The 14,936-nt window shown below is 44.3% G+C and overlaps 2 protein-coding genes and 1 long non-coding RNA gene across 6 annotated transcripts in view; 1 reads left to right on the forward strand and 2 right to left on the reverse strand.

The window, feature by feature from the left end:
- Positions 1-50: 50 nt before the first annotated feature.
- slc16a6b (solute carrier family 16 member 6b) lies at positions 51-6,295 on the reverse strand. Of its 3 annotated transcripts, XM_027014738.3 has the most exons (6): positions 5,928-6,295; positions 4,372-4,623; positions 3,613-3,756; positions 2,579-2,707; positions 1,416-2,300; positions 51-1,276 (listed from the first exon to the last, which is right to left on the reverse strand). In XM_027014738.3, the coding sequence occupies exons 2-6, from the start codon at positions 4,607-4,609 to the stop codon at positions 1,035-1,037; spliced, it is 1,638 nt and encodes a 545-aa protein (XP_026870539.2). In that variant the 5' UTR covers positions 4,610-4,623; positions 5,928-6,295; the 3' UTR covers positions 51-1,034. The 3 variants fall into 3 exon arrangements, with proteins under 3 accessions (XP_026870539.2, XP_081567578.1, XP_026870540.2); XM_081711452.1 differs by lacking the exon at positions 5,928-6,295 and having other exon boundaries at positions 2,579-2,825; positions 4,372-4,512; XM_027014739.3 differs by lacking the exon at positions 5,928-6,295 and having other exon boundaries at positions 2,579-2,837; positions 4,372-4,512.
- Positions 6,296-8,401: 2,106 nt separating this feature from the next.
- LOC145657053 (uncharacterized) lies at positions 8,402-10,852 on the forward strand. The gene is made up of 4 exons (XR_014122879.1): positions 8,402-8,646; positions 10,339-10,482; positions 10,587-10,707; positions 10,785-10,852. It is a non-coding gene; the product is annotated as an uncharacterized LOC145657053 (long non-coding RNA).
- A 264-nt stretch (positions 10,853-11,116) lies between these two features.
- The window catches only part of wipi1 (WD repeat domain, phosphoinositide interacting 1), a 9,545-nt gene continuing 5,725 nt past the window's right edge, over positions 11,117-14,936 (reverse strand). For both annotated transcript variants that reach the window (XM_027014707.3, XM_027014708.3), the window contains exons 9-13: positions 14,840-14,936; positions 14,272-14,379; positions 13,987-14,117; positions 13,505-13,605; positions 11,117-12,126 (exon numbers count right to left, since the gene is read on the reverse strand). The exon at positions 14,840-14,936 is cut by the window's right edge and continues 68 nt beyond it. In XM_027014707.3, coding sequence (XP_026870508.2) covers positions 12,028-12,126; positions 13,505-13,605; positions 13,987-14,117; positions 14,272-14,379; positions 14,840-14,936 — 536 coding nt within the window. In that variant the 3' untranslated portion in view covers positions 11,117-12,027. The remainder of the gene's footprint in view (positions 12,127-13,504; positions 13,606-13,986; positions 14,118-14,271; positions 14,380-14,839) is intronic.

The raw sequence follows: 14,936 nt of genomic DNA on the forward strand, positions 1-14,936 counted from the left end.
AATAAATACCTGAATTTATTTTAATGTAAATAATAGTTGCACTACAGCAGTTGGCGTTTCAGTGCATAATTTTCCACTTAAATGAATTCATTTATTTTGTTAAAATGATAGAATATTAAAACATAAGTGCAATAATGTGGCTGCTGAACCATCAAAGCTGTTCAAGTCATTAGGTGAGTGAATTCAAGTCAAAAGTTCATGTACATGCCTCAAACACTGCAGTCCAAATTAACTGCCGTGTTCACTTACATTGTTGTTCATTGTTCATAAATATCACCTAGATTCAAGTTTACTAGTGAATTACATAAAAATTATAAAGTTAAAAAAAATTTAAAAAAAAAACTCAGTGACACTGAAGTATTTCTAACTCATTCACTCTGAATGACAAATCTTTGTGTGGCTGATCTGTTGAGGTCTTCAGAAGCTTCTCCATGCAAGAGTTAAGACATGCATTCATCAGCGGGGGTATGACAATAAAAAAACAACCCACACTCTTTCTTCTTATTCATCCAACGAGATTTGTACAAAGGTATGCAACATGGAAGACGTGCAGCTGACGATCCATCCGTGGGTCTTCGTCATCTCCTCCGATTCAGATGGAGCATGTTTTGCAGATAGTGTACCAAAGCCAGGGGAGAGGTTAAATTGTCATAGCATCACTGAAATCAGAGTTCTTTAAAGTTCTTACCATCTATGCTGTGATGTAAAAAACAAGCTTGATTTCCATTAACCGGAAATGACTAATGCTTAAACAATCAACAGGCAAAAATACCACTGGTGTAAACAAGTAGAAAGAATATAATAAAAGTCTCTTTCAGTTTAAAGTAAGACTTGCAGCAATGTAATTTAAATAAAGGCGAGTAGAAATGGCTATTTTTATGTGACTGTCAACTGGCCTGAGGTTTCATTTGGTCCAAAAAAGAAAACCTGAAATTCAAAAGGGGTAAGAAAATGACGCTTCAAAAAAAGGATTGATAACGTCCATCTTTGGGAGGATTATTGAAGTCGTGTGTGTTTGTGTGTGCTGGAAGTTCTCAGACGGCTAAATCGGGCCGACTCTCGTCAACCATGTCCACTTCCAAGAAGTCAGCTGGCACGCTGTCGCTGTCGTCTGTGTCCTGCTCTCGTTCCTGCTCCGCCACACTTTTCTCCTGGTAGCGTCTGAGTCTGGCCTTGGCCGGGCGCACGAGTCCCAGGACCAGAGCCCCAAGCCCCGCCCCAGCCGCGCTGGAGTAGAACGCTGAGCCGTAGTTGTGCGTGATGTCAACCAGCACACCTGCAAAAACATGCAGATTAAAACAAAAACACCACATACTAATGTCCAGGGTCAACAAGTAAAACCTGTAACTCCAGTTAGGAAGCGATGACCGAAACTGACGCAGCGTGAGTGCAGATATCTGCGGTAGTGCTTTTACCTCCTAGGGGTGGACCGGCCAGCCCGGCAAAGCTCTGGATGAAGACGTAGACTCCTGCGGCCGTGGGCATCTTCTCGATGCCTACCACATCGTCCTCAGCCAGCATGGGGATGTGGGTGGAGGCTACGGTGCCCAGCAGAAAGCCGTAGGCAGCGCAGCAGGACGCCAAGCCCCAGAACTCGGTGACGAAGGGGAAGAAGACGAGCACGAGGCTGAGCAGGGCTGTGCACACGAGCAGGATGTATAGCTTACGGACTAGCCCACGATTCAGGACCCAGCCGATGGAAAGGCGGCCCAGGATCTCGGCCACGGCCATGGTGGACAGCATGTAGGTGGCACTCTCGCGCTCCATGCCGCAGCCGACGCTGAGCTCGATGATGTAGAGCTGTGGGGCAAAGAAGGCCAGTGTGGCGAAGAGTCCAAAAAGCGAATAGCAAATGAAGCCGCCGTCCTTGAGCACGGAGACGTCGAGCAGGCCCCGGCGAGGCGGAGACGGCTCCTCCGGCTCCTCCGCCCGCTGTGGAGGCTGTCTGAGAGGGGTGGAGGGCAGGGCGGAAACCTCTCCCCCATCCCCCCCCACACTCTCTCCTCCCTCCAGCTCCGGATGCGCGGTCTGGGCTGGGCCCTCTGCCAAGTCTGTCTGCACGCCCGAGTCCACGGAGTCGATGGAGGTGCACGTGAATTCGTTCTCCAGCTCATATTTGCTCTGGCCTTGTCTGAGGGCCAGCTGAGGACTCTGCATCTCCTGCTTCTCCTCTGTGGAGGACCTGGGCTGGATGATGATGGGTTTGAGCAGGGCTCCGCACACGATGACGGAGGCCTGCAGCAGGGCAATGACCATCAGGCACCTCCGCCAGCCCACCTGATCTTTCAGGCTGCTGAAGGCTGTGAAAGCAGGGGGGACACAGCGGGCTCGTGAGGCATGACGTAGGAGCTGCAACAGGTCACGTGATGCTTGGAGGAATAACAATTAATGGTGCACAAGTCGAATCTTGGGTCTTGATCTACTGAGGACCTCTGCGCAACCATTACTTCGACATGAAGGGAGTGTTCTTAGTACTACGATACTTTGGTGGGGGAAAGTGGGCCCAGGTGGCCAAGTACAAGAGTGACCTCTCTCCATAAAGCTCTTTGGCGTGGTGGGGCATGAGCGTGCGCCATACCTGGAGCCAGAACCAAGAGGGAGAAGCACTCTCCGGTTGAGGCCACCGCCGTAACAAGGGAGCGCCGTTTGCTGAAGTACTGTGAGAGGACGGTGACTGTGGGTAGAAAGGTGAGGCAGTAGCCCAGGCCTGTGAACAAACAGCACAAAGGGAGATCACAGCCACTGGCGCCCCCTACAGGCCAAGGGCCGGTAAAGCACACCATGCACAACAGGCCACTGGCGTCCATGGCACGGCAGACACTTCTCTGAAAGAAAAACTGTATGTAAGAGGAAAAAAAAAACAAAGACAGAGAGAGAGAGAGAAAAAAGAGACAAGGAGAAAAACAAACAAAAATTGGCGGATTAGGGTACATTTGGCCAAAAAAGTGTTTCTAAGTTGTAGGGAAAGCTAGCAGTGCAGTGGTGGAGAAAGAAAAGGAAAAAATCAATAAAGATCAAGTTAAAAAGTAATTGATATTAACAAATCAGAATGGCTAGTCATTTTCATCACTGGTGTCTGATCAGGCACATCAGCGCCTATGCAGGCAAATTAAACTACAAATGATCGTATTGTCAAAACAAATGACAGGTGGAATCATGACTTTGTAAGAACAAAAGGGCGCATCAGTGGAGCACTGCTTGGATTCCCTCTCAGAAGCTTCAAGAAAAACTGTGAATGAATGATGTCATCAGGAAAACTAGTGTTACAAGCATAGATTGCATTTGTACAGTGATCCAGTTGCATGGAGATGGCGGGAGGGTGGAATGAACGTTTAAACAAATAGTTAGACTGTAACTTTGGACTGCATAGTTTTAACTTTGGCCTGGTGGCATCCTGAATGTTGTTACATTGCAGTCATGTAGCAGAGGTGTTGCAGTTCATTACCCCTGCAGGGTAACTGTTCCACTCCTGCAGGGGTCACCCTCTGGCCGAAGTTTGTACAAGAAACTGAAGAATTTCATATATTTATTTATTTTACTTTCTGCAACATGGCGACAGCCAGCACACTCTTTTACTGTTTTACTCACACACACAACAGAGAGCACAAGTACCTGAGACGAGGCCCACGGTGACATACATCTGCGTGACAGAGTAGGTGAAGGCCGTGGCGAAGGTGCCGAGGGCGATGAGGAAGCCGCCCAGCATGACGACAGGTCTGTATCCAAATCGGTTACTCAGCACTGTGGACAGCGGGGCTGCGCGCGCGCACACACACACACACAGATCTCAGTAACACGGATCACTGCATCACACTCCATGCTAAAAATAAATAAATGCATAGATCACAGAGGGAAATCACAGCCTTTTAACTTTAGTGGAGGAGTGGAACATATGAAGCAGTGCGTGCGCTGGGTCTCCTCCTCCTGAGGTCCGTTCTTGTCTCTCGGTTGCAAATTGTGTCCTTCCTGCAAGCTAGTTCCACCTCGGCAGGCAGGGGAATAAGCTCGGCCCTGACTGTTCATCAGGAACACTCCTTTCTCATTAGGAACACTACGTAAGCATCGTGTGTCATTAGGAACACTAGGGAAGTGTCGTGTTTCACGTGATTCTCTGACTTATGAATTCTGCCTTCTAATTGCCATCAGTGTTTCTTACACTGTGACTGATCATTACTCAGTCAGGATTTTCTGTAATGCCCCATTTGCAAAACGCTCTCCTGCTTACAACGAGAGAGTTTGTCTGATGCAATGTGACTTAAAAGATCTGACATAGTTTTGGTAAAAGTAAGTCAGGAAACAATCCTGAAATGTTGCCTTTCTAGAATAAATTTTTATACCGAAATAGATTTCTATGAGTCTTAGCCATCTGACCTGTGAAGGTCATCACGAAAACGCAGATGGAAATGACCCATGACACTCGGCTGTTCGTCTCGGCGAAGTGACTCGTGAGGTCCTGCAGGAAGATCCCAAAGATCTTGATGATGCCGTAGGTGAAGACCTCCACGAAGAAGAAGGCCAGTGCGACGGTCCAGCCCCAACCCCCATCAGGGACCTGGGCGTACACGTTGGGCATCGCACAGGCCCTCAGAGTGGACACAAGTCCTCTCATATCCAGCTCACTGTCTGTGGACCAGGAAAGTGACACGGTGTTAGATCAGACATTGCAGGAGCCACAGAACCGGTCTGAGGGGCAGACCTAGCAGCACGGTACCGATTTTCACCGTTGCACCTCGGTGGATTTTATTTCCTTTAGCTCCTCGGGCTGGTAACGCGCCGTGTCTGAGAGGTATGTGGACAGCAGAGGGATCCAGTCTTCTCCCACAAAGGACCCACGTGCTTCCCACATGCCTCCAGGTTTTATTTGAACCCAAGCAGGTACCTCACCTGATTCCACTTGTTTGATTGGTTGGTTTCAGTCTTGACCAGATACTGGATACCAAAAAATACTCTGCTGCTCTGTGCAAGCGCTTTGTGGAGAAGACTGGATGTAGATGACTACTGCTAGCTTTGTGATGGTAAAGGACATCATGCCAACAGTATATGCAGCCTTTACACAGTTCTTCTGTGTGATTATCTTTACTATATGGATGAATAAAACCTCTACAAGCTGTCTACCAACACTGTTAGTACAACAGAGTACAACTAGATTCTGTTTGACGTGCTTTGAGTATGGACATGTTTCAGATCTCCATGCTCAAGCCAGTATATCAACCCTGCAACTCTAGCCACTGGCATTAATACCTTGTGTGCACTGTGAAAATGTAGCTTTTGCTGAAGTTTTGGAAATGGTGCTATTGCTATTTGGGACTAATAAGCACCTACTTCTTGGCATCTGCTGTGCTGCATGTACAGTTGCTCACTTCCTGTCTGCTTTCCACAACGTGTACCGGATAACGTGTCAGGACGGAGACCATGATATAATAGCTCAACATGGAACAGGGCGGAACTGACGCCACTTTTCAAGGACGTTTCAACAGTGATGTAATCTTCACCTCATTAACAACAAATATTTATTTCAAATTTCTCATGTTTTAAAAAAAGTCAGCTGATTTTTCCTCCCCCCCCCCCTATGTTATATTATGCGAAAACGTGATCACACGTCAGTTGTCATCAATGTGCGCTGTGACTGCCATAAATGGCAAATATTCAGGCGACACTGGTCGTGGCTGAAGCGGCTGCTACCTCCACCCGCGAGCTTCCGCACGAGCGAGACGTCCAGCCTCGAGCATCCTTATCGCGCGGCGGTGCGGGGCTGCTGGAGGAGGTGCAGACCTCGCCTAACTTGACGAGGCAAACTGCCGACATCGGTGCTGTTTTAGATCGGATGTACATTACAGAAACGGTCACACCAAGCCTGACATTTTAGCGACGTACGGTCCGACACTTCTGCAAGCGCGCAACTTATTTATAAGGGTTTGGCTACTTACCCAAACGCCGAGGAACTGTACAATAGTCGTGGGCGCTCCGTTTGAGGAACAAGATATTAGACTTTCAGGTTTCTTTAGGCAAGCTAAGCGGCATCTTATGTTTCGAAGGCGGAAAAAGTTGCCAACAGCTTGTTCCTGTATCTGAAAAAGCTCATAACGGCAAACGCTGTCTCGACACAGTCAGAGCGATGGTTTTTCCTGCGCGCTGGTTAATGCATGATTAAGTGTGCTGTCCTAGCCGTGGGTATACTCTTCGCTAGCGTAAGCATCATCTGTCCCGTACCTCATCTCCCTCGCGCTCGGAGCTTGGCACTGTTATACCGGCTGGAGCCGGTATTCGGGCACGAGCGCGTAACTAGTGCTACTCTGTGGGAGAACGCGCTTTCAAAACGCGAAGCAAGAAGCCCAAGTAGATGCACATAAAACACTGCCTACATGTGTGTGTGTGTCTATATATATAAATAAATAAATAAATATATATATATATATATATATATATATATATATATATATATATATATATATATATATATATATATATATATATATATGCATATGTATATAGTACTAAAGTAATTTTTGCACTACTTGTAGGCCTGAATTATTACACTGCTGTTGCTCCTTGAAATCTTCGAAACTGGAAACCTTGTGTAACACATTGCAATTTTTTTTACTAGATATATAATTGTATATTGTCATATATAAACGTTAGTTAAGTGTGTGTTGTTTCTGTGAATGAAGCTATTCCCACCCCCCACCCCCTCAAAAAAGATTTCTCGTTTGATCCGTTTGGTTTCTTATTTTTAGATTAACAGTAAAAAATGATAGAAGCTTGTAGATCAGGCTTTTATGTTGCATAAGATGGCAGGCGTACGGACATTCACCATTAATGTACGGGCTAGTGCACGTGGGGGTTATACCGGGTAAAACAGGTTTATACCAGTTCCGCGCTGCTGCCACATGTGCGCCAGCTTATTAGAGCTCGTCAGGCGTTGAACTCTGTTACAGACCAAATTAATTATATTTCATTTATCTCGTTTTTAATATATAGAAAAGTGTTACAAAAATAATTTTAATTTATACCGTGAAAAAAAGAACTCAACAATCGCATACTAGGCGACGTGTTGTTGACGTCATGCGCATGCCTCGCGCCTAATCTGCGAGCGAGGTTACACTCAGGAAAGAAAATGCCATCAACTCATTTTTACACACAAGCACAGGCATAAAGGCTTTGATCGGTGCTTTTATAATGCTTTTGTAGAGTTTTTTGGGGGATGGAATTTTTGTTTATTATTTTGGGGAATTTTTATTTATTTATTTATTTTCAATTGGGCAATTCAGGGTAGTGTGTGCTGTGTTTTTCACCTTGTATGATTGTATTTCTGATATCCAGTGACCAGGTTGTTATTCTATAAAATAATGTTCTTATGTAACTTATCTCATTACATTATTTTAATTCAATAAAGAAAGAAAAATATATGTTGGCTTTCAAATGGCAGGACATATGTTAAAGTTAAAGAAGGCTTGCAACTGGACTTATATAGTTTTTAGCTAACTCTCAAAATGAAAAGTCAAACCCACTACCTTTCTGACATAAGGTGTCTTGCATTATATCTACAGACTACTGTAAAGACTAGAAATGGTCTGGTTTTTACTCTGGTAAAATATACTCTGGTACTCCAGTAAAAGATATTTAGTGAGAAGAACAGTTTACACATACTGGTGAATTGTGATCAATTTTGTCTATGTCTCAGTACAATTTCACTCCAAACGTTTTTTCCCGTATTATATTTATCCTAAGATTCTAAGTATGGATTCCTAGACAAGGATTTAATTGTCTTTTTAAAATTGTAGTCACTAGTGGAAAATCGTTTTAGCCTTTAGGCTTAATCCAAGGCTGATGAACCAACCAATCAAGATTTTATAAATAAATCACCGTTCTTTAAATGTTCCCAGATCGTTTCTTGCTGACCTCACTCTTCTAGTTAAATCATATCACTGTACCAGTGCTGATGGGTAGGTTTCTTGTGACAAGGTTTCCTACAAGTCAGCTTACTCTGCAACACCTACTCACCATAACACACATAGCAAACTGCTGACAGCTATAACCAGTCCTTCAACACCGCAATGCCAAGCTAGAGATAAGGTCCGTTCACCTAGTTAAAGCATATCAACCCACCTGACCATGACAAAACAAGGTATCCATGCTCTACTGAAGGAAGATTTGTTAATGGATTACTTAGCAGGGCTTTTGTGCAGCTGCAAGCGTAGACAGGTCTGTGTATGTCTAAGTTATAATTAACAAAATAGTACAGAACTCTTGGTGTTTTTTGCAAGGTCGCAACAAACATACGTGACAACAAGTTAATTCAGGTCTGAAAGTTAAGCAACACAGCCCTGAAATTTAATTCAGTACCTTGGACAGCTCAGAACCGAATCAGATCTGCTGTGGTTCTACTGAAAAAGTAGTTTTTTCTCAGCCTAATCTCACTTCTGAAGAAACTCACTCATGCACACTTTGTGGAATCATTGTGTGCTAACTTCCCTTTCCACAGCAACATTCCTTCTTTGACGTCACGGATGTTATTTGGCCCTGCCGGATGAAATAAACACAGCAGTGTTTTTGTAAGAAGCCAGGAGACGTAAACAAGACCTTTTTTTATACTGTGGTGGGATCCTAGGTTAAGAGCAAGGTCTGGTGGACATATGCTCCGAGCCTGTGAGTGAATTGTTCAGAATAATTCATTTAATCTGCTCATTATAACCACACTGAATCTTCATAACATCTTATTTATCCAATTTCTCTATCAGACAGAGAGATGTAGAGAAACTGGTGATAATTTTGGAGACTTTCAAATATACTGAAAATAAAAATAATAGTGTTGGTCATGGATATATTTATTAATCTGCTACATTATAATCACGCGGCTCTGAGAATGGAAAAACTCCCAAATGTTCGCCTTTCTCTGTGCACACATAAGAACAGGGCATCAGCTCCCTGCCAAATGGCACACTTGTGTTTACAGAATCCGTGAGAGCCTAAAAATGTCACTCCGTGGTTGTGGGTAAACAGAGGTATGTGTAGAAAGGCACTGACCTTGTTTTTCAACATGCTAAACTCTGCACAGACCTAGATAAACGGTACAAATACTAAAAAACAAAACACTTTACATCGATATACAGATCAAACACAGACACAAAGAATACAGAAATACTGGCAACTTTACATAAATATAATATTTAAAAATCTGATCAGTAAATTCATGTTTTAAGTGTCGGTAGTTGACATTTAAAGCAATAAAGCAAAAATATTCAGAGAAGAATAGGATAAGTAGGAAAGCGTCTTTACAAGAACTTTATAAAGAAAATACAAACAGAACAAAAAATAGAAATTAAAAAATGCAACAGTGTTAGTAACACTACCAGTTTTTATTTGATTAAAACATGCTTGTTTTGCTATTGGGTCATTGTCATAAGTCATTACACCCTGTACATTGTAATTTGAAATATAAATTCCTTACATGCAAGTGGTAATACTACAACACTTTGCAGAACTTCTGATATGAAGACGTATGACATCTGTGATATCACAGCTCGCCATCAGCTGTGTAAGCTGTCCCAGTGGTCACAGCCGTAGTTACCATATCTGACTTATGGCAGTACATGAGAAAACCTATAATCATAAAGCTTACACTCTAATAAAGGGTAGACTTTGGTATTGCATCCAAAGACCTGCTATAAAGTATTCTCAGCTGTAAACTCAGATAATGATAATTGAGCATGTATAACCGAGATAGAGAGAGGAACCGTTGGAAGGAGGCTGGTATCAGAGAGTTCCAAAGAACGTGGTATTTAAGAGCACGATAAGCTTTCAAAAGGCATTCAGGCATTTGCTTCAGCTGTGGGTTACGGTTAGCATTAGGAGAGGGAGAACCAATGCTGTACTGGAGAGGCAGGTGTGATCTGAAATAGTGTGAGAACACTGATTTTACTGGCCAATAACAATTATGCCTACAACAGATTAAAGGGATGTATGACCTAATAAAAACATACAAACAAACTAGCAGAAACATGTGCGATGTGCGTCATTCACACTCACGCCCTGCTGTCTTGATAAGAAGTCTGCTCTGTAGTGTGCCAAAGAATATTAGTCTGTTAGAGTGGCCTAGTCAGTTGGTGGAATACCTTTCCTTTTATGTCTACTTTTGGTTTGCTTTCTTTGATTTTTTTCAAGGTAGACGAGACATTAAAGAAAAGATAGTTCTTGTTTATGGTCAGTTTGGGCCTACTCTGAGACTCTGACTGACTGACGGGTTCTCAAGTGGCCGTGTTATCTGTTAAGGCCTTTGTTAAGCAGCATGGCTTTGAGTTCTTTTCCATTTAATGAGCTTCTTCCCTGGTTGTAACACAGAGCACAGCTAGCACTCCCCGTCACTTTGTCTGCCCGAGCTAACGTGGGTTTCAGTTGGACTACTACGATTCCACTGAAGCGTCGTCTCATGCTGTTTCATACCCAGGGGATCTGGCCTCAGTGATCATCTGCAGACCCCATGCTGTAAGGAACTGAAACCAAATGGCCTGTAACCCTCACTGCAGAGGCCTTTAGGGGATACTGCCTAAACCCACAACCATGTGCTCTGTTTTGTTTTGTCTAAACAGCTGGAGTTCAAGAGAAACTGTATCAGGTTTGCTGATTATGCCACAGGAATCGGTCATATCAGGAACAATAATAAAAGTGGCTACAGGATCTGGGCAGGAGTCCTGATGAGGTGCTGCCAGGGTAAGGATCTCACACTCAGCATCAACAAAACAATAGTGGTTACCCTGGAGATGCTGAGGAAGTGTCATGGGCTTCAGGTTCCTCAGCATCCAGATTGGCTGACAGGCTCAGTGCGGAGACCCTCCTCCCACAGCGACATGTTTACTCCCTAAGGAAGGTAAGGATGTTGCACCGTAGACCTCCTGGAAGGACGCATCTGCAGTGCTTGTACATGTGCTAGGGATTGCCTCTTTCCCCTGAAAGCTTATTGGCGGGTTTTCTTGTCATTGAAACCCACCCCATCCCCTATTGGTGGGTTTCTCATCACTGAAACCTGCCCCACTCTCCTATTGGTGTGTTTCTCATCACTGAAACCCGCCCCATCCCATGCGGTTGTCTTTGCTCTTTCCTTTGGGCCATTGGCCATTAATGAACATACAAATCCTTTATTATTTCACACCGAGGTACACATCAAACCAGCAAATATTTTATGTTTTAGTTACTTGAACCAAACCTGAATTGGTGAATTATTTAACTAACTTGGCATACTTGAGATCTGTTAGTCTGTGCCCATAAACACACCTCATATAACACACTAACAAATATGCTTTCTTGTTCACAATGCAGTGAATATGTTATATGGGGAAGGTTATAACCTCTGAACAGTTCATCATGGCCGATTAAAATCATCATAGCACTTAAGTTTCACTGTGTATTACAGGCGCTTTCTTATAAACACATTCAGGGGGATCAGTTTTTTTCACTGTATCCTGAAGCGTAACTATTACTACCATACAACATCAACTGAAACAAATCATTACCTTCTGCTGAATTACATATTGCTAAGTACATAAAGAGAATACCAGCAAAGAAAAAAGACCCCGTCAAGACAAGGGAGAGGAATATCATTCCAATTTACCACCATTTCTTTTTATCCCTTTTGGTCCTCCAGCCATCCAGCAGAATTCTTTGCACTTTTACTAATAAAATAATAGGCACATACATAGAAAACATCCCGTTATATTAATATTTAGGATGACAACATGTAAACGTATATTAGTTATTAATGCAGAAAATGCACATATTTTAAAAAGTAATTCCATTTTCAATACGATGATGTTAATCATAAAAAATAATAAAATAACAAGATGCTACAGTAATATCTTAATAAAGTATTTGTCATATACGTAGCTACTACAGTTTGTGGCAGGTTCTTCCATGCACCTGTAGTCTTTGTATAACACACCCGTCAGGAGACCGCGTGACAACGACGCGATCCCTGACGCGTTCAGCGCGCGTTCGACGCTATTCTGACACGGTAATTAGTCCTGGAGCACGCGCTTAGGGTTCTTCCAAGTCGGCTGCAGATTCCACCTGTCCTCTAGCGCCTCGCGGACGGCCGATTTTGCCTCGCCGAGATCCATCGCGACACCGATTTATCTAACGGAAACCAAAAGAGAGCTTTATTGTTCTCTCGTCAACGGGTGTGTTATAGACAGGCACAGAATCTAGTAGTGAACCATTAGCTCACGGCATTGTTATTGCACACGCAGGTCCAGCTCCAACACCTTCAGCACACAGTCTAATAATGAACACAATGGCATATCAAACAGTGGCAGTCAAACAGATAGAAGGTATTTCCACGAGTCACTAACTGCAGTGGTGTTACAGAACATAAGAGAGTAGTCTAAGCCGAAACAATTGTCCTTTTTTTTTTTGCATCTGTTTTAAAAATGTCTCAAATTGTCGCGATTGAAGGAGCGCCTGTTAAACTAAGTACTGTAAGCGAGAGCGACACCTTGTGGAAATAATATTAATACTTGAATTTAGCCCATGACAAAAATATAATGTGTCATTAAAGCATATATTAAGGGGGGCAAAAAGTAAGGAAAAAAATAAAACAGAGCCTGTTTAGTATGACAAACAGAAACGAGTAAGAATTCCCACCAGTAACCACATCATATAGCAATACACCAGGAAAAAAGTAAAAACAGACTAAAGAATAAGAATAATGCTTTGTCATAGTACATGCAGACAGCATCAATGGTTCGCATGAGTTAAATTCCAAGACTTCTATTTTGCCTGGTCTATTTACATATAAATTAGTCATCTCACTGAGTGTCTGGCAGTGGGATTTAACTTGACATGCTGTGGTTGCGTTGCCTGTTGTTTTCGTTGCCATGGTTTGCTGCTTTGACTAGTTTCAACATGTTTTTCAAATTGAAAGCTCTACTGAATATGACCATCATCAAATATTCAAATAGTGTCATTGACTGAACCTCTAACACAATCATATCAATGACGTTTGGAGTTTTAAAAAGCGTATTTAGTTCTTTCTGGTTGATATATAGTAGCATGCTATTTAAATCTACATGTTAAAAGATCATGTTGCAATGCACTGCTCCTGCTGGTTGGATGTGTGGTTATGTGGTTGAATTAAAACCATGACATATTAAGTCATGAGGAAGACAGAAGTAAAACTGGCCTCTGGCGAACATCCTGACGTTCCTGCAGGGTTTGGAGGCCGATTAAGTGTAGCAGGATTGAGCCACAGTCAAGGTTATCACAGAACAAAGATCAAAGATCATCTCACGGGGTGAACGCGAGTCCGAGTGAAAGTTCTCTCGAACAGTTACGACGATCTTAATGTTGCAGACATTTTGGGGAGCTGAAGCGTGGTCTGGTCTGGAGTGGTCTGCGTAACCATGGCAGCCAGAGTGTGTTGGCCCGGGAACGACCCGGCGGGAGGGACGATGGGCTCTGTAATCTGTGTGGGCTGCTACTCGGACAGTGAAGGTTAGCGATTCTGAATGCTCACTGGAGGAAACTCGGCCTCGTCATCCAGACGCACGGGCCCTGCCGCAAGCTCGTGCTCCGGGATCACCTCGCCTTTCCTGGCCCCACCGTCCTCCGAGAAGCCTGACAGGACAAAAAGACACGGCAGGACATCTAAAGCACAGCTGCTCTCGCTGATATATGGGCACAGTCATACAACGTTCATAAAAATCCTGAAAGGCATCTTCGCAGAATGCTCCTTTGATTATTACGGGTATCTTAGTTTAAGGTTCAGTTTCTCAGAGCCAGATTTAGCCTCTCCTGAAAAAGATTCCCAACAGTGATTCACCACTGTTGCTACAGCTTTGTCAAAGACTCTAACCATATCTGGGAAACAGGCCCAGTCTTCCTGATTATTCTTCGTCCAGCTCTCGTCAAATGTGGCTGAGTTAAACGCGTTCCGGCTGTTGCAGCCGTTCCGAGGTTTTCCAGTGCTGGTGTGTGTGGGCTACTGTGGTTCAGTACCTGTGAGAGTGGCAGCGAGGGGTCTGCACGTGGGTATGGCTGCAGTGGCCGCGTACGACAGACCCGAGGGGGGCGGCCCCGACCCCGCGGCTTCCTCCGTGCCCTCTCGCTCTTCGTTCGAGCCCGACAGCCTGGGGAAGGGGGTCAAAGGTCAAACGCATCCATACACGGTCAGCTCATCGTCTAAAGATAAGACCTTGCATGCGGGGGCACTGGGGTGGTAAAAGACTCTGCACGGGGCGGGGTGGGGGGACGTGATGTGAAGTGTGGGTGTGTAAGGCGCACCTGTGGGTCTGCACGAGTGCACACTCACCCCCGTCCTGGGGGTCAATGTTGTAGATGAAGAGCTGACCATTAGACGAGGCCACGAGCAGACGTGGAAGCTTCTGGATCCTGCATGGTTGGGGGTGAGAAAGGACAACAATAGCACACTGGCATCCATGATAGACGGAGTACGAAATGTGGAGCCATCCTGCTTCACAGCACTGTGTCAAACTAGCAACGTAAAACAGGATGCCGCATCCCAGTCTAGATTGAACTCTGAATGACAGAAAAGTTATGATAATCTTAGTAGAACTATTTTGGGATTTAACACAATCCAATCCCAGCAAAATCCCCAGAAGTGAAGTGAGTGTTCCACTGTTTAGCTGCGTCAAGATGGATGTCTTTTGTGTGTGTGTGTGTGTGTGTGTGTGTGTGTGACTCACATGGTTAAGGTGCAGACGTTTCTGTATGTGTGTGTGTGTGTGTCACTCACATGGTTAAGGTGCAGACGTTTCTGTGTGTGTGTGTGTGTGTCACTCACATGGTTAAGGTGCAGACGTTTCTGTGTGTGTGTGTGTGTGTCACTCACATGGTTAAAGTGCAGACGTTTCTTTGTCCAGTTGTCTGCAGGCGGACGGTGGCGAAGGCGCGGTCCTGACTCATCATGCCCGACACCTGCGCGGGGA

This window comes from Electrophorus electricus, chromosome 3 (assembly GCF_041902795.1).
Source record: "Electrophorus electricus isolate QZ-2024a chromosome 3, ASM4190279v1, whole genome shotgun sequence".
Taxonomy (NCBI): Eukaryota; Metazoa; Chordata; class Actinopteri; order Gymnotiformes; family Gymnotidae; genus Electrophorus; species Electrophorus electricus.